The following is an 18,012-nucleotide window of genomic DNA, read 5'->3' on the forward strand; positions in this document are numbered from 1 at the left end:
TGGATGGATACTAGGTGAGTAGATGGTGGATGGATGGGTGGGATGCAGAATATGACTAAGATTTGTTGTCCTTAGAACTGGTCACCCGGTTCGTCTTGTTCTTGATCGTGAAGATGACATGTTAATAACTGGGGGAAGACACCCATTATTTGGAAAATATAAAGTGAGTATTAAAGATGAAATTATTGAAATACTTTATTCTCTTCTATTGTTTTTATTTTGTTGAATCCTAAAAACAATAATCTTAGCATCTAAAATATTCAATGAGAATGCTGTGTATCTGAATACTCATAACATTTTTGTGAGGAACTTATAATAAATCAAGTGTAGAATTATGAAATTGAATAATAAAAATACATGATTAAAAATGCTAATGTTTCCTCAGTGACAAAAACCTGAAAGAAGCTACAAACAATGTTATACTAAACTTCACTTTACAAGTGTTTCCACTAAGTGGTTATGAAAATGTCATAAAAATTATTTGCAAATAGGAAAAAATAATCCACTAACAAGTGAAATAATTTTAAATTGTTTCAAACCACATTCATTGCATTTTTATGCAACTGTAGCATAAACACTATTAAAAATACTTGTTGACATCAATACTACTTTTCAAATTTGTGCCTGAGTTCTTTGGACAGTTCTAATGTAATATTTCCCTATCAAATATGCTTTATTTGTCAATTGCTCGTAGCGTGCATATAGTTAAATTTCGTATCTAATTTTGTCATTGCCTGAGATTACTAAATTGTTATATTTTTTGGCATTACTAAAACCATGGCTTTTCACAATTTTTGGCCTGGATTATAAATAAGGATTTATTTATATTAGTTGTGAGACTGTTTTAGTACTAGTACCTATTAAGAGGATTCTAGACAGCAAATGTTTTGGTATTTATAATAATATAAAACATAATATAAAAGAGGGAAATCATTAGACTATTTTAAAAGATCCAAATTTTATTTTATTTTTAAAGAAATATAATTATACTTCCAACATAGTAATATGTGTGTATGTGTATACATGTATGTATAGATCCTCATTAAACTTAGCTAACAAAGATTTGCTTGTATACTTGGAACTACTTGTAAATTAGTAGAGCAGATACTTATGTGTGATAGGTTCTTCCAAAATTCTTTAAAAGTTTATATTAAACAGCTGAAGAATTCTCTCTGCTACCTTTGCTTGGCAATGCTTTCTTCAGGAAAAGTTAAAGGTATGCTGCAGCCTAGCCTTTGTCAACATTGCCACAAATTCTGAATTGGTGGATTTTCCCACAGGTCCTACCTGCTCTGGTTTCTTATCCAACACTTCTCTTGGAGTAGATGATAATAACCATATAGCTGTATGGTTTCATCAGTTTTATTTGTCCGCGTCTTCAGAAGACAGAGACCAGAGCCAGTCATTTTGGTAGAACTACAGCAGGGAGTGGGAATTTTTCTTTTCAATCTGGGCTCTACAGACAGACTGGTCCCATGGTGGGAGGGGCGACTTCAGAGGAACACCAGGTGCCTCTGAGTCCCAGGAAGCACAGCAGCACGAGCTCGCACTTGAGGCCATAAGCCATTGCAAAGCGCTCCACAGCTCAGCACAACGAGAGCCGTCACGCCAGGGACCATTCCTAGCCCTGGCTTCTGACGCTTTCCTGCAACGAGATGCACTGCCATTCATTCCATCGCACTCTGAAATTCCAGAGACTTGTCCACGGGGCGGAAACCACGGGCTAAATTAGAAGGAATGCCAGTACAAAGTGAAGGAGAATCTTCCAAGAATAAGGAAGAAGAGGGTAGCAATTACATGTCTGGAGATCGGCAAGAACTTTAGAATTTCATAATGACGCTGAAGCCAGAAAATTGCGGGTTGGAAGGAAAGGGCTCAGCAAAATTCAGGTCAGAGGAGGCCTTTGTCACCCAAGTGCTGAAAGGCAAGGGACTAGCCAGGGGGGGACACCCAGAGCAAATGGGAGCAGCGTCTGTCTTCAGTCCCGCCTAATGGTGGAGCTGGGCTGTGGCTCCAAGTTGGCATGTACGTTAATCATGTAAAATGTCCATCATCTGCTGACAGGTGGGATTCATGAACAACGGGCGGATCAAAGCTCTAGACATTGAGTGCTTCATTAACGGAGGCTGCACGCTGGACGACTCGGAGCAGGTGCGTGCATCAGACACCAGTGACCTTGGCCATGGATAGAACACAGAACTTCTAGATGAGTCTTTACTGAACACGCTTCCTCAAGTACCAGGTTCCACAGCAGCTCGACTTTTAGAGAAAAGAAGAAAATGTTATCCAATATATGTGAATATCTTCCATTACTTTAGGTAACAGAATTCCTCATACTGAAGCTGGAAAATGCGTATAAAATCCGAAACCTCAGGTTCCGGGGCCGTGCCTGTATGACCAACTTGCCATCCAACACGGCCTTTCGCGGATACGGCTTCCCACAAGGGACCCTGGTAACAGAATCTTGCATCACAGCTGTGGCAGCCAAATGTGGCCTTCTGCCAGAACAGGTAAGGTTGCAGTCAAGGTCACAGCCAAGATTGCTGAAGGATCAGATGAGAAGGGAACCAGCTACCTAGGGAAATACCCTAGAACCACTCAAATGAGCTCTGGCTCAAAATTCAACATATGTTCGGTGCTACCTAAAAGAATTCACCTCCCTCCGCTTATCATCCACCCTTCTTGTACAAAGATTTCTCTTTTCCCTTCTTTTTAAAACTTGTGCAAAGGTAATTACTCTTTTTAATCTTTAAACCCCACTGAAGTCATTAGAGTAAAAAGTGAGCGTACCCTTTTTTTATCCCTCCATCCCTATTGGTTAAGGGTAACCATGGTCAGCATTTCCATATTTATTGTTCTAGCCCTTTCTCTATGGGTATCCACCCATCTGTATTCATACATAGATACATCATCATTGCCATGTGTTTATACATGCACATATACAGTTACTTACCAAAATGGGGCCCTAATCAACACATTATTCTGCACTCTGCTTTTTTTCTACTTGACAATAGGCCATGGCCATCTTCCTGTGGTGATAGAATGACCTACTTCCTTCTTTTTCAAGACTGAATAGTGCTGTGTAACACGGATGTACCGTCATTTGCTTAGCCATTCCACTGTTGGTGCACGTTCAGCTTGTTACCCATCTTTGGCTCTTAAAATGCTATTGCAATACACGTCTTGGTACAGATGTCTCAGGGATATATCTTTGCCCTCCTAGGCAGAGGGTAAATTTGCAGAAGTGAAATTGCCAGTGCACTTGAAAACTCTTGAGAGAGCCGCCAAAAGAATGCTCTCCAAAAACATTATTTTGAGCAATATCCTAGAAGGTGCACAGTATATACAGTATGCTAGTCAGACAGGGGCAGCTCCTGGCAGCTGAGGTCGGTGTTGATAACACTCTCTGCTCTTCATATACTCCATCAGACCCCAGCCTACTTTTTTTACATTTCAATCCCGTTTCCTCAACATATGTGGTAGTCCGTTTCTGACTTACCATAACTATCGATTCCATTTTCCACCCACTTCAGGTTAGGGAGAAAAACATGTACAAAACTGTGGATAAAACCATCTACAAACAAGCCTTCAGCCCCGAGAACCTGATACGATGTTGGAACGAATGTCTGGACCAGTCTTCCTTTGGCAGCAGGAGAAAGCGAGTGGAAGCGTTTAATAAGAAGAATTACTGGAAGAAGAAAGGACTTGCCATTGTCCCCATGAAGTTTTCAGTCGGCTTTGGGGCCACAAGCTACCACCAGGTAAGGTCCTAGCTGGGTAACTCACCCTGGTGGCAGACACACTCCTGGCCCCATCAGCTGGTGCTGACTGCCAGAGTGTCCCATTTCCCAGCGCGGAGCCCCTCTCCCGAGCAGCACCCCTCGGCAAGCACTTGCTCCCCAGTGCCGCAGAGAAGTGCCTCCACGGCAGGCAGGGGCATCGGCAAGCATGAGACCTGCAGCGTGGGGACTGCCAAGACGGAGTCCTGACTGCCCCCACGGAACCCCTATTCCAAAAGGGAGCAGGATCCCACAGGGCCTGTCGTGCTGTGGGATCCTGGCTCACAAACTTGGGCAGGAAGGGGGCTGCTCCTGGCCTGCGCCCCAGACCCCATAGCATTGCTTGGCGCACCCTAAGTCTTAGGCAGGGAAGTCATTCTACGTTGCCCTGACCAGCTATTTGTTTCAAGCCACCTCTCCCAGGAACCTGTCGATTCTGATGGGGGAAATGGGGGCGGGCCCCAAATCCTCCCAGGTAGGTTTGCAAAAGGAAGAGGCAAGTCATTCCGAGGCCCTCTCCAGAAGGGCGGAGGAAGGGCGGCATATAGGTGAGTCCATTAAATAGCACGAGGCCTGGTACTGCGTCTTCCCAGCAAGCCCTGGGGGCCATATACAGGAAAGCTGTTTAGAAAACTGGGAAAGACTGTTGCCTCCCAGGATTGTCCATCAGAAGCAGAAACGTCTTACACACATTATGTCTAAATATAAATCTAAAAAGGCAGTAGGTCTCCCTTGTGTGTATGCCATTGAAAACATTCTTCCACTTACACCCAACTATTGGCAGCCAACACACACACACACACACACACACACACACACACACACACACACACACACTACAAAAGCTTCCCTGTCAAAGAAAATCGTTCTTACGTAATAAACCAAGTGCCCCAAATCCCTGATCAACTTGAATCAGGCAGACCCGGGAAATCCTTGGCCCTGCCACTTACTGGCTGTGTGATATTTAACCTCTCTGAGCCTCCGCTTCCTCGGTTATAAACTGAGAATAATGATCCTCTCTCTTAGGATTGATGGGGATTCAACGAGATAATGACTGTACAGCATTGGCTGGGTTCCCGGAACACCGTGTAGTTATCAGGGCAGCCCATCCCTACCCCCACGCCCAGGAGATCTGACACACCTCTCAGGCCTGCGGCTCCTCTGGTGTAGGATGAGACTCCCTGACCCCTGCTCACAGTCCCGTTCAGATCCGATGTGCCCATTCTATAAAGAGGTGCATGAGCGTTGATTGTCTGCCAGCCTGACTGAATCAACAGCTAGGGCATAAAGAGGTCCTGGATATCACATGTGTGGATTTTCCTCTGATGCCAAATGTGTCTTTTCTACACCAATTCTCTAACACCAGCTGGGTGTCCAACAATTCATTTCCATTCTGACACTAACTACCCACACTTAGTGCATAGGTCAAAGGCCGAGTCCCACAGGACCGCCCCAATTTCAGACGCCAGCACAATAGGGTGCTCAGGCTACCGGCACTTCTGCCCAGCCAACTACAAATTTGGGGGTTTCCTCTACCCACCCCATCAGGTTTGATAATTCACTGGATCAACTCACAGAACTCAGGAAAGCACTTTACTTGTGATTACTGCGAATTTATTCTAAGTGATACAACCCCAAAACAGACGAATGGGATAGGAGGCATGAGGCTGTCGTGTGCTCTCCCTCCACCATTCAGCCCACCTGCTCATGGATGTGTTCTCCGACCCGGAAGCTCCCAGAAATGTCATTACCTGGATACACTTGATTAAATCATCAGCCATCGGGATTGAAATCAATCTGTAGTCTCACACCTCCCTGGAGGTCAGGGAGTGGGGCTGAAAGATGTGACTCTCCCAGTGGTTGGTTTTTCTGGCAACCATCCTGCCTCCCCAGCCCCAGCTAGATAGTCATCTCATTAGCATACAAAGCACAGTATATTCCACGGGTTTTAGGAACTGTGTCAAAAACCAGGGGCAAAGACCACATATTTGTTTGTATTATACCACAGCTCCCCCACCTTTATGGCTGCCCCTCACCTAAACCACGGCCTAATTTCTGCCAACTTCTCATCTCACCACCACAAAAAAAAAAAAAAAAAATGCTTTAAATCAAGCAAAGTGTCCCTTTGCAAGACCTCCAGCTTCCCCACAGAGTTCCAAATTGATGTGCTCAAGACACACCAGGCTAGGAGCTGAGGTGTGTTATTCCAGGTCAGCTGGTGACTCATAAAGCTGGACACCTACTCCCTAAACCAGGCAGGAGTGGCATGTCCTCGCAGGGGGTCAGGAGGCCACGCTGAAGAAATACTATTATTAGAACCTACAAGCCTTGATGCCTGGAATCCCTCCAAGTCGTCCAGGGCTCAGGCATCTCCAGACAGAATAGACAGAAGTCCTACTTCCTCCTCCTCCTCCTCCTCCTCCTCCCCCTCCTGCTCCTCCCCCTCCCACTCCCTCTTCTCCTCAGAGGAAAAATACCACATGGCCATTCATCCAGTTTAACAAACATTTTTCTAGTGTCTCTGTGATTCAGACCTACTCAGGGTTCCCTTCAGGACACAAAGATGAAAAAGACTAGGCACCCCTCCTCGCTGAGACTCCCTGTCACCCCCTGTATTCAGCTCCTGTGGCTTCAATAACCAAGTACCGCAAACTGAGTGGCTTCAAACAACACATGTATTCTCTCACGGTTCTGGAGGCTAGACGTCCAAAATCCAGGTGTTGGCAGTGCCATGCTCCTTCGGGAGGCCCCAGGGAAGAAGCCTGCTGGGCCTCATCTCAACTAATTGCATCTGCAAAGACTACTTACAAATAAGGCTGCTTTCTGATGTCCCAGAGCCGTGGTTCTCAACCTTCCTAACGCCGCGGCCCTTTAACCCTTTGCACTCGCTTGCTTTTTTCATACGAGCTGCTACTGATGCTAACCGTGTCGAGTCACACTCGACATCCGAGTGCAAAAGGTTAATACAGTTCCTCATGTTGTGGTGACCCCCAACCATAAAATTATTTTCGTTGCTACTTCATAACTGTAATTTTGCTACTGTTATGAATCGTAATGTAAATATCTGTGTTTTCCGATGGTCTTAGGTGACCCTGCTAGCGGTTCTCAACCTGTAGAGCCTAAGACCACCACAACATGAGGAACTGTATTAAAGGGTCGCGGCATTAGGAAGGTTGAGAACCACTGTTCTAGAGGGACAGGGATTTACAGGGGACGCTACTCAACTCAGTACACCCCTGTAAGAGCAGGTGCAGAGAAGGGGGTAACGGATCCTTCCCAGAAAGGAATGAGGAGTATTCACAGAAGTTCTAACAGAATAGAGACCACGAAGGTGGGGGGTGTTGAAGGCTGGGGAGCAAGCCAGGGAGAGAACATCGTATGCAAGAGCACAGGTCAGGCAGGAACAGGGCAATGCCAGGCTTAGAGGCAAGGTAGGAAAAGACAGGGATGAAGTGGGAAAGCACCAGAGACCGAATCCCAAAGAGCCTCACATAATGACAAGGAGCAGGTGCAGGGCTCTCCCTTGCAGACAGTGGGGAGTTTTTGCCCACCTTGCCCAAGGGGCACACTGTTCTCCCTTTCATGATTCCATTCAGTGCCACTTTGGGGAACCCTTCCCTGGCTCTGCAGACGCAGCTGGGTCTGTCCTCCCAGGTCTCCAGGGCCCCCATGGCACACCATTTATCTCACACCTCATTCTGCATCCTCATGACCTGCTTTCCAGCCTGGCCCCCCACTGCACTGAGAGCTACCTGAGGCAGAAGCACATCTTATTCATCGTTATCTATCCAGAGCAAGCACATAACACGTGCATGTACTTACAAATGTTTAATTCGCCAGTTGAGTGGTTTGCCAGAGATTTTAACAGGGGAGTGACTTTCAAACAGTAGCAACCCCAAGGGGCTCCTACTAAAACCAGGTTCCTCACTAAGACTGTCTTTCCAGGTGACTTTGGCACAAAACAGAGCTCGGTCTCAGAACCCCACCAGGAAAGCTTGCCTCTGACCCTCCCCACTCCGCAGACTGGTGTTTCACCACCCCGTGTCTTCTACTGAACCTCACTAACCTGGCCCTGAGCTGGGTCTTCGGGTTGGTTGTTTTTCTAGGCAGCGGCTCTGGTTCATATCTACACAGACGGGTCTGTATTGGTCACACACGGAGGCAACGAACTGGGACAAGGTATTCACACCAAAATGCTACAGGTAAGATCAATAAAATGAAGTCATTAATCTCATTCATTGTTGATATGACTGACATTTGGCACTAATTTTAGGGTAAGGGACAACTCCCTCAGCTCAAACCCTAAGATCTTGACTATTTAGTTGAAAAACTTCTTACATATCAAATAAAATGGCTGTGGTGGTGGAAATCACACACACACACACACACACACACACACACACACACACACGTGTGCAAACACGTGCAAACACTCCTGAAGCTTGGCCAGGGCCCATGGATGGAGGCGGTGAGCCCCTGGAGCGTTGCGATGGGTGTGCCATGCAGGCTTACGTAGAGTAGGAGTTTCTCACTTTTCCTATTGGAGACCAGCGTGTATAATTTTTAAAGTTTGGACAACAATATTAGGGTATTATTTTGACAAGTAAGGAGGAGTATTTCATCAATATCACTCTCCTATCACTTTTAAAGAATACTTTAACACGCACATACCTACATACAAAATCGGAAGATGTGACCCCAGGAGAAAAAATTAATTCTTTAAATAAATTTAACTGAATGACAAATACATTAGATGGTTAGAGTGCATATCTGCAGCTTTTGACTATCCCTCCCCTTAGCTGCTTTGGAATACACCTCCCACATTCCATGTAGTTCTGAAGGACTCCTCAATTCTGGTGGCTTTCCGCCCCCTCCCCCTCCCATTACTGGTACAAGGTGCATGTGCCAGGATGCTTCCAAAAAAAATAAAAGTCAATAGTCAAAACATCAGAGTTTTAAGTAAAGAAACGTGTATTGATCGAGAAGGCCCAGCTCAAGAAGATGGGGGTGCATTACAGCTTCTGCAAATCTGTCTTTTGTTTTTCTTTTCCTTTTTTTTTTTTTTCTTCTTCTGCAAATGCATCTTAAGAGAGCCCAGAATTCAGGCATCTTTTTTGTCATCAAGGGAAGGAAGGAGAGGTGAGGCAAGAAGTGGGTGAGGGCCATGGACAGTGAGGCCCTGACAGGGTTCCAAGGAAGAGCTGCAATTTCTAAGTCTTGTTCCCAGTTGGTGGTTGGTCTGTTGACACCCACTGATCTGAGTGTGGTCTGGAGGCTCCTTGAAAGCCTCCCATTCAAAACCATATTGTATTCTCTCCCTTATTATTATTACTACCTATCAGGTTGTCAAGACAGGCAGTCACAACGTAATTCAACACCCCCCCCCCCCACCACCACCACCACCACCACCGTTCTGCCTCTCGAGACAGTGCCTGGCCGGGTGGCTACCTGTCATGATATTGTCCAGCCCAGCAGTTGCCTGTCCTGTTGTTGTCCCGCCCTGTAGCCGCATGTCACAAGATTTAGGCTTTAAAGGATATCACGAACATACTAAAAATAGTAATTTTTACTAAGAAAAATGATGACTCAAATCTTCACAGAACTCCTTGCTGAACTTGAAAATATGTCTTTTTCTCATAGGTGGCCAGCCGTGAATTAAAAATACCCATGTCCTATATGCACATCTGTGAGACAAGCACAGCCACGGTGCCTAACACAATTGCTACAGCTGCCTCCATCGGTTCCGATGTCAATGGCAGAGCCGTGCAGGTGCTTCCTGCTGTCTGTCTGTCTGTCTCTCCTCGGGTACTTTTACCACATCTCCAGTTTTCTTAGCTGGATACAGGCACACGTGACTGGCTGCAGAGAGGCCGTCCGTGTCACTAAACTCAGGCTCACGATAACCAACGTGTCAGAGAGTGTGCTCGTTGCAGTAGGCTAAATGGAGGTGACAGATAGACCCAGAACATAATGGCTGAAACATAACCAAGTCCCTTTCTCGTACACTGAAGAGTCAGGGGGAGTGTTTGCTCACTCAAGCACCCAGATTGATGGCAATTCCTCCATCTCCAACATGTGACTTTCTAGGCTGCCCTGAGCGTCATCATCCAATGAGCCAGGGAGGGAGAGCATGGAGGCCAGACCTGGCAGCGATGCAAGTCACTTCCCCTCGCCATCCATTAGCAGAAGCGGTCTCAGGCCACAGCTCGCTGAAGGGGAGGTGGGAGAAGGTAGAGCAGTGGGGAACCCCATGCCCAGCAACCATGGAAGAAGGGGAGCCTGGCTTCTGGGGCAGAGGCAGTCTCTGTCCCTCGGAGACACAGAAAGGAGAAATCTGGGAATAAGGCCTTGTGGGCAGGGAGGCAGACGGAACGCCAGCCAGGTAGACAGGGTGCAATTAAAGCGTCTACATCAGTGGAGCCCCACCAGAGTTCTCATCCTTTTGGTTTGTACTTGTTTTCTAACGGGTGTTTAATTTTCACTTTTTCCGAGTAGAACCATGACTTCACATTCCTTCATTCAAATGTCTGGTTGCCTGTCCTTTTGCCATGTTTCTGTTATACACCGTCCACTTTTTCTATTGGAATGTTGTGGGAAGGCATGTTCCCTCACTCCCAGGACACTGCACTTAAGCTACCAAGATAAATCACTTTTAAATCCATTTTATCATTTTGAGGATACCCTTAGGGGCTCAAAAACCAGTGATTTTTACTCAGAACAAATGTGTGGGAAACCTCAAATTCATGAGATCCAATTTGGGGTAGAATCAAACACAAGCTAGGAATAGCTCAGTGTGTGTGGGAGTTGTCAGCCCAAACTAAGTGTTCATTCATCTAGGACAGCGATTTTTCAACCGCTGGGCCGCAAGTTTTCTAAAAACATGAAATACCTGACCTTTTTTCCCTTAGCTTGTCAAATTAAAAAAATGACAACACAACAATAGCCATCCGGTATGAATGAATCAAAATTATACCTATTGTTTTTGTCATTTCAGAAAAAAAAAATTGGAGGTGTACTGCAGAATTTTAGTAATTAGTGTATGTGTGCCATGAGATAAAATAGGTTGAAAATCACTGTTCTAGGGCATTGAGTTTTAGGTTTCAGTTTGGAGTATCAGAAACTTTGTAGATCAGGTTATTATAAAAAACGAACTTAATTATTTTTTCACTTCGCACCCAAAGCAAAGGCCGCCATTGCAGTACTTCGAGGTGGATGGGTGATCAGGCAGAGGGATGGACAGAGAGTTGAATAATGTTTCAGACCCAGACGGATATTGGCCTGTCATTGTTGGAGATTGGGAAGGACAAATTTGAATGAAAAATAAGATGTTTTGTTTCATTTATCTTAATGGCTAGAAGATACAAAAGAAGGTACAAGTGAAAATTGTAGAAAAAGAGAAGAAGGCATTAAGCACGTGAATATATTTAGAAAAGGGACCTGAGAGGAGAAGTTCAGCTGAGCCTATATTCTCACAGGAAGTGAAGCAGGAAGGGAAAGCCCTCCAGTAACGGACGCTCCTCTCAAGGTCAGGGGCTGTGTTGTTATCATCGCTGTGTCCCCAATGTGCCGTATCAGGCGCTCCATAAGTATTCACTGGCCTAGTCAATTATCCGCTCATATTCTTCCACGCAAGTCCTAACCACTGGGTGCTCCTCTCTAATGGGAATGCCCTTCTTTACTCCTCCAAGAACGCTTGTCAGATCCTTCTGAAACGCCTTGAGCCCGTCATTCAGAAAAATCCAGAAGGTTCCTGGGAAGACTGGGTAAGTGTTCCACTCCATTACCACAAATGAGGAAACCCACAGCAGTGCCCAGAGCACCATGGCAGCACACAGCTAAAGCTCATAGACACAGTTCTTCTAAGAGGGGCTTTATACCCAAGGGCAAGAGCCCCAAAGGCTGAGACAGCTGTCCCGTGATGTTCACCAGGTATGTATGGAGAGAGCACCCGGGGAACAGCATCCCTGAGAAGAGGAATGGAAGTGTATGAAGAGTACCCAGAAGGCCTGACCCAGACTGAGCCTTCCTCAGACACACAGGCATGCACACACACACACACACACACACACACACACACACACACACCAGGTGTGGAGTATTGTTATTGAATAAGTCTCAAGGGAAATGATTTGTTTAATCCAACTTTACAATACCCTATATACTATTTCTTTAGCACAATTATCTCACATTTGCACATACACTACTAGAGTGCTGACATTTAGATATGAAGCACTAATACCTTGTGAACTAAGCCTGTACGTCATGGATGGGCAGCAGGATTCCATTTTATTTCTTTAATTCAGACCTCTGAACTCTAATCAGAAGGAAATTGTTAGTGTACCAGCTGAGAGAAAAAAATATATATTATGATGAGTTAGTCATTTTATTGGTAACAAAGCACCAACAATGACACATATTTTTATTTTGAATATCTTTATTTTCACCTATTAGATGGTGTATTTATTTTATTTTAACTAATTATGCTCATCCTGCAGATAGAAGCTGCTTTTGAACAAAGAATCAGTCTTTCAGCCACGGGATACTACAGGTAAAGATCACAATGGTAACGTCTTGACGTAGCCAAGAAAATGGGAGGCAACCCTGCACTCAGGGCCTCCGTCCCTCGTTTGTACAACAAGTTTTCATCGTGTGATCTCTGAGATCCCTTCTGGGCCCCCAATTCTACGCATTCACATAGGCCTTTGAGCTATGTCCAAAGCAATATTAGTAACAAAAATGCCCCTATTGGGTACCAAAAAAAAGTTAAACATGACTTACAACATCTAATCATTATTTACTTTTCTTTATTGTGGAAGAAACAGAATAATAATATTCTTTAGTGTGAATAGTAAAAAGAAGTAACTTGCATATCAAGTTTACAAATCTTCCTCCCAATACCATAAAAATCTTCCTGTGCAGAGCCCCTTGGTAGACGGGGGAGATGGATGGGAGGTCACCAGTCATCATTTGTGCAGGACCCCTCAGTGGAAGCCCTTGGAAAATACAGGTTGATTGAAGGAAGCACAGAGAGGAGAGCTGATTGTCAAATTCTGGAAGTGTATGACATTAGTGTAACAATCTAATGAAGCAAACCACCAAACGAGAAAGAGAGAGAGAGAGATCTCGTGAAGAAAGAAAAAAGGAGGGAATAGCCATGCCCAATGCCCTGTACACTGTGAGTTCTAAATTCCTGAGTTCAGCTACCAAGAAGAGAGCGAATCAGCCTCCAGCTGGGTACTTTTCCATTATAAATTAACTAGAGGCCTGGTGCATGGATTCATGCACTGGTGGGGGGGCGTGGCCTGCGGGGTTAGGCCCGCTGTGGGAGCAGCCACTCATCTAGGTCAACTGACCACCAGGGGGCAGCTCCTATGTTGACCATCTGCCCCCTCATGGTCAGTGCGCATCATAGCAACTGGTTGACCGGTCATTTTGGTCATTCCACCATTCGGTCACTGGGCTTTTATATATATAGATGCATTGAATTGCTGGCCCTCTTTTTACCAGCTAGGGGGACCCTCTGGGAATGCCGATAAAACCAGATGAGGTTCTCAATGTGCAGAGCTAAAGCACAAGCCTAACCCATCAAAATACAGACCTGGGAAAGCTGAACTGAAACAGTCTGTTGGCTTCTTTCCATGTCTGACCTCCTAACTGCAGCACCGAGCGTCCTCTTTAAAGTGGGGGCGACGGTTCCTGTTGCCACAACCAGTGAGGTTGTAAACACAGGCTGCAGCTTAAATGAGTTGAAAAGGGCAGTTGAAATAAACAGTCAAATGAAATGCTATCATAACTGGTAACTTCTTAAATGAATCAACTTTGTTTGTACACACACACACACACACACACACACAGGCACACACAAGCACACCCCAAGCTAAAGGGCTTTATTTCTTCCATCAGGGGCTACAAGGCCTTCATGGACTGGGAGAAGGGGGAGGGAGACCCGTTTCCTTACTATGTCTATGGAGCAGCCTGCTCAGAGGTGGAAATCGACTGTCTGACAGGAGCTCACAAGGTAATATAACTTTCTCCTTGGTGAGTTAACACAAGGACAACATTACGTTGCACATTAACAGCCCTGAGTTCTCTGTGTTATACTTGTATACAGTAGGAACAAGATTCTTCCAATCCCGTGGGAACGTCTAGAGATCCAGCTTTATCCAGAATTCGCACTTAAAAAGAAGTAGTCAAGAGGCATTGCTCATGACAGCCTAAAATGCATTGTTTCTTATTCTAATTCAGACATCAAAATCACTTTCCAAAGTTTTTGGGGAGAAAAGGATGGGGATGTTCTGTTTCTAAAGGAAGATCAAGTTATCTAATCTGAAGAAATAGGTAATTTAGCAAATTGTCCTGAGTAAGCATTTTGAAAGCACACAGCCATGTGATACTGTTTCTTCAGGGTGGGTTACCCCAAGGTGCTACCTCTGAAGAAATAGAGTGGGGTTGGGAGAGAAGGGGAGGGCTGTGAAAATAGCTTTGTGTTTGCCATTTCATTGAGTCAAAGCCATGAATGCCAAAGACCTTCTTCGGCCGTTGACAGTCCCCCCACTAAATTTAAAGAGTTAGCAGCTGTCTCACCACCTCTACTGGTGATGAGTTCAATGCCATCTTAATTAACTAGCAGGAGTTTGGGAATCATTTAGGACCATTTGAATAAAACTTTAAATAATATTTTTAATTCAAGTATTCACACTGAGGTCATTTTAACTGTTGACAGAAAATCAGAACAGACATTGTCATGGATGCGTGTTGCAGCCTAAACCCAGCCATTGATATCGGGCAGGTAGGTCCTGGCCCACTTAGCTGGGCGCTGCTTCCTGGGAGCCGTGGTGGGGTAGGTAAAGGCCTTCTGAAGAGCACACAGGACCACAGAGCTCGGCATCTCCCCCCTTCAGGTCGAAGGTGCGTTCATTCAGGGCATGGGCCTTTACACCACCGAAGAGCTGAAATATTCCCCGGAAGGCGTCCTGTACTCGCGAGGCCCCGATGAGTACAAAATTCCAACCATCACGGACGTCCCAGAGGAGTTCAATGTCTCCTTGTTGCCGGCATCCCAAACCCCACTAACCATCTACTCCTCCAAGGTAAGCACCCAAACCAGCCCCTGTGCAGTGTGCGGGATCAGGCAGCATAATAAATGAGAGCAGGTGGACAAAATAAAAAATAAATGTCAACCCTTATCAAGGCCAAATCAAGGCAGACTGTTAGAATTTGGAGATGAATCACCTCGAGAAAAGGGAAATTCGGGGAAGATGAATGATCCACCCGATGGCCATCCTGGCCAAGGATTTGATTCATTAAATCCTCTTTCAGCGAGAACTCTAATACTCAGCCAAAAGCTCTGATTGGATAGAATAACATTTTCCCTTAACAACCGGAAGACTAACATATTAAATGGGAATGAGGGCACAGTGCTACCGAAACCTTAAAAAGCAGCGGCAGCGTGAACAGAACCTGGACCAGGCCTCAGGAAGCCTGGCTTCCTGCCCGAGCCCAACTCTCTGTGATATTAGGCAAATCAATCACGCAGCCCCGAGGGGCTCAGGGCCTCAGCCCCACCCCGAAATAATCTAAAGCCATGTTTCTCAACGGGACAGGAAGGGTGGAGGGTTTGCCCCTCAGGGAACATTTGGCGATGCCTGGAGACGTTTCTGGTTGTCACGATGACTACGGAGGAAGATGCTGCTTCTAGTGGGTAGAGGGCCAGCGATGCTGCTAAACAGCCTTCCATGCACAAGACAGCCGTCCACAGCAAAGGATCATCGGGCCCGCATGTCAGCTGTGTCAGGAAGCCGAGACACTAACCCTCAGCAATTGCCAAAGTTGTGAAATTGCAAATTAAAACAAAGGTCGGCGTGGGTTTGCATTGCTGTGTGCAGGTTACAGTAGAGCCACCCTCGCAGTTGCAACTCCCTTTAGGTTTGAGATGCAGTATTAACATTTTCTTTAAACTCTTTTGGGAGACTTCGTATGAGAGGTGGCAAATTAGTACCAAAATCAGTAAGTCCACAAGTCCACATGAATCTGCTGGAATCGCATCATTTCCAAAATGGATCCCTCTTGCCGCCCAGGAGCTTTCTTGAGACATATAGTAATGGGGGTTGGGGGGGGGGCGCAATTTTGAAAGGAAGGCCAATCAACAGGCCTTTGGATTCTCTTTGGGCTGGAAATCATCGTCAGAAAGGATGCTCAGAGCCCACAGAGAGCAGCTCTCCGGGCAGGCAGGACCCTTGGGTTCCTGTGGTTGTGGCCAGCCCCCCACAGGCAGACCTGCAGGGCAGTCATGGGTTTGCACGTGTGCCGGGAAGTGTACTAATAGCGGGGACCTACCAGGTACCAGGTGCTGTGCTTTTGTGCTACCTGAATGTCACAACACCCTGTAAGCTAGGTGTCACCGCCTGCATCTCACTGGTAAAGGGAAAGGGACTCAGAGAGAGCAGCTCACCCAGAGAAACACTGAGTGAGGGCCAGGGTTCAGATTCAGGTTCTCTAGCTCAGGGGCTGCAAATGGGGCCATTGGCCAAGTCTAGCCTGCAGATGTGTTCTCTTTGTCCCACGCAGTGCTTTTTACAGTCATGAAATTTTATTTATTTATTTTTAATATATTTTTATTGATTTCAGAGAGGAAGGGAGAGGGAGAGAGAGAGAGAAACATCAATGATGATTGGCTGCCTCCTGCACACCCTACACAGGGCATCGAGCTCGCAACCAGGGCATGTGCTCTGACCGGGAATCTAACCGTGACCTCCCAGTTCATAGGTCGACACTCAACCACTGAGCCATGCTGGCTGGACAAGTCAGGGGATTTTACATGAAAATACAAATACCTAAATTCTCTTGAAAAACTGGATGATCTGATCATTTGGGCTGCATTTCTGGAAGGCAGTAACTAGCTAGAACTGAAGAACAGCTGCCTCTTTTAGACAGCACATGGGTGTCTCTATTTCCCCATAATCCCCCCTGACTTCTATCGACGTATAGTTCAGTGTAGAAGCTTCTAAAATAAATGTGCTCTCTTGCAGGGCCTGGGGGAGTCCGGAATGTTCCTGGGGTCGTCTGTATTCTTTGCCATCACTGATGCTGTGGCCGCCGCACGCAGAGAGAGAGACATAGCCGACGACTTCACAGTGAAGAGCCCAGCAACCCCTGAATGGGTCCGGATGGCCTGTGCAGACCGGTTCACAGAGATGGTAGGAGGGGTTGTTTATTTTCCTGAGAGGGGATTTTTCTTTTCCTCCTTCTCATACCTCCTAGGTAAATGTGTAATCTAATCTGTATCTAATCAAATTATAAGATGAAATTAAAATCAGTCACAATCCCACTAACCAGAAATCACCATCACACACACACACACACACACACACACACACACACACACACACACACACATTTTCAACTGTCTTTCCTTTGGATAAATTATTTACATACAGACACACAATCTTACACTGCTCTAGGATCTGTCACCAGTCTGACCACCCTCCCTCCACCCATCTTTTAATTCATCTATGTTTACATGTAAAATAGACCTTATTTATACAAAATCAGGGCACCCCTGACATGAGCATTTGAAAAGGTCTGACCAATGTAATTGGAAGTGACTCGGCGAGCCTTAACTCATATGTATACTGAGTGGCCAGATTATTATGCGTTCAGAGATCATAATAATCTGGCCACTCAGTGTGTGTGTGTGTGTGTGTGTGTGTGTGTGTGTGTGTGTATACTTTAGAGAGGAAGGGAGAGGAAGAGAGAGATAGAAACATCAATGATGAGAGAGAATCATTGATTGGCTGCCTCCTGCATGCCCCCTACTGGGGATGGAGTCCACAACCTGGGCATGTGCCCCGACTGGAAATCGAACCCTGACCTCCTGGTTCATAGGTCGACGCTCAACCACTGAGCAACACTGGCTGGGCTGACTCTTGGTTTAACAGAAGAGGAGCTGGCCTGACATTTCTCCCTTTCTCTCTCAGTAGCCAGTCCTTCACCATGTCCTGTTCATTTCAACCCCTAGCAACCTCCTGCATCACTCTGTTCCTCCATCCAACCACTCTTAAACAAACGTTTGTTGAGTAACGAATAGGTGCCGGGCATGCTGGGTGCTGGGAATGAAAGAGATCTGTCTCTACGTACTCTCTAGAGACTGTAAGTCCAACCCCCATCTCTCTGGTCTGGGTCAGAGCAGCCTCCTAACGTCTCCCGACACCCACGGCAGCCAGAGATTTGTGGT

General features: G+C 45.9%; 1 protein-coding gene across 1 annotated transcript in view; it reads left to right on the forward strand.

Annotated features, from left to right (window-relative positions):
* The window catches only part of LOC307106092 (aldehyde oxidase 2), a 58,819-nt gene that overhangs the window by 33,320 nt on the left and 7,487 nt on the right, over nucleotides 1-18,012 (forward strand). The window contains exons 21-32 of the mRNA XM_079782167.1: nucleotides 76-163; nucleotides 2,065-2,151; nucleotides 2,319-2,510; nucleotides 3,534-3,761; nucleotides 7,886-7,981; nucleotides 9,420-9,548; nucleotides 11,468-11,542; nucleotides 12,275-12,327; nucleotides 13,683-13,797; nucleotides 14,503-14,568; nucleotides 14,681-14,869; nucleotides 16,808-16,975. Coding sequence (XP_079638293.1) covers nucleotides 76-163; nucleotides 2,065-2,151; nucleotides 2,319-2,510; nucleotides 3,534-3,761; nucleotides 7,886-7,981; nucleotides 9,420-9,548; nucleotides 11,468-11,542; nucleotides 12,275-12,327; nucleotides 13,683-13,797; nucleotides 14,503-14,568; nucleotides 14,681-14,869; nucleotides 16,808-16,975 — 1,486 coding nt within the window. The remainder of the gene's footprint in view (nucleotides 1-75; nucleotides 164-2,064; nucleotides 2,152-2,318; nucleotides 2,511-3,533; nucleotides 3,762-7,885; nucleotides 7,982-9,419; nucleotides 9,549-11,467; nucleotides 11,543-12,274; nucleotides 12,328-13,682; nucleotides 13,798-14,502; nucleotides 14,569-14,680; nucleotides 14,870-16,807; nucleotides 16,976-18,012) is intronic.

This window comes from Cnephaeus nilssonii (assembly GCF_951640355.1).
Source record: "Cnephaeus nilssonii genome assembly, chromosome: 10".
Taxonomy (NCBI): Eukaryota; Metazoa; Chordata; class Mammalia; order Chiroptera; family Vespertilionidae; genus Cnephaeus; species Cnephaeus nilssonii.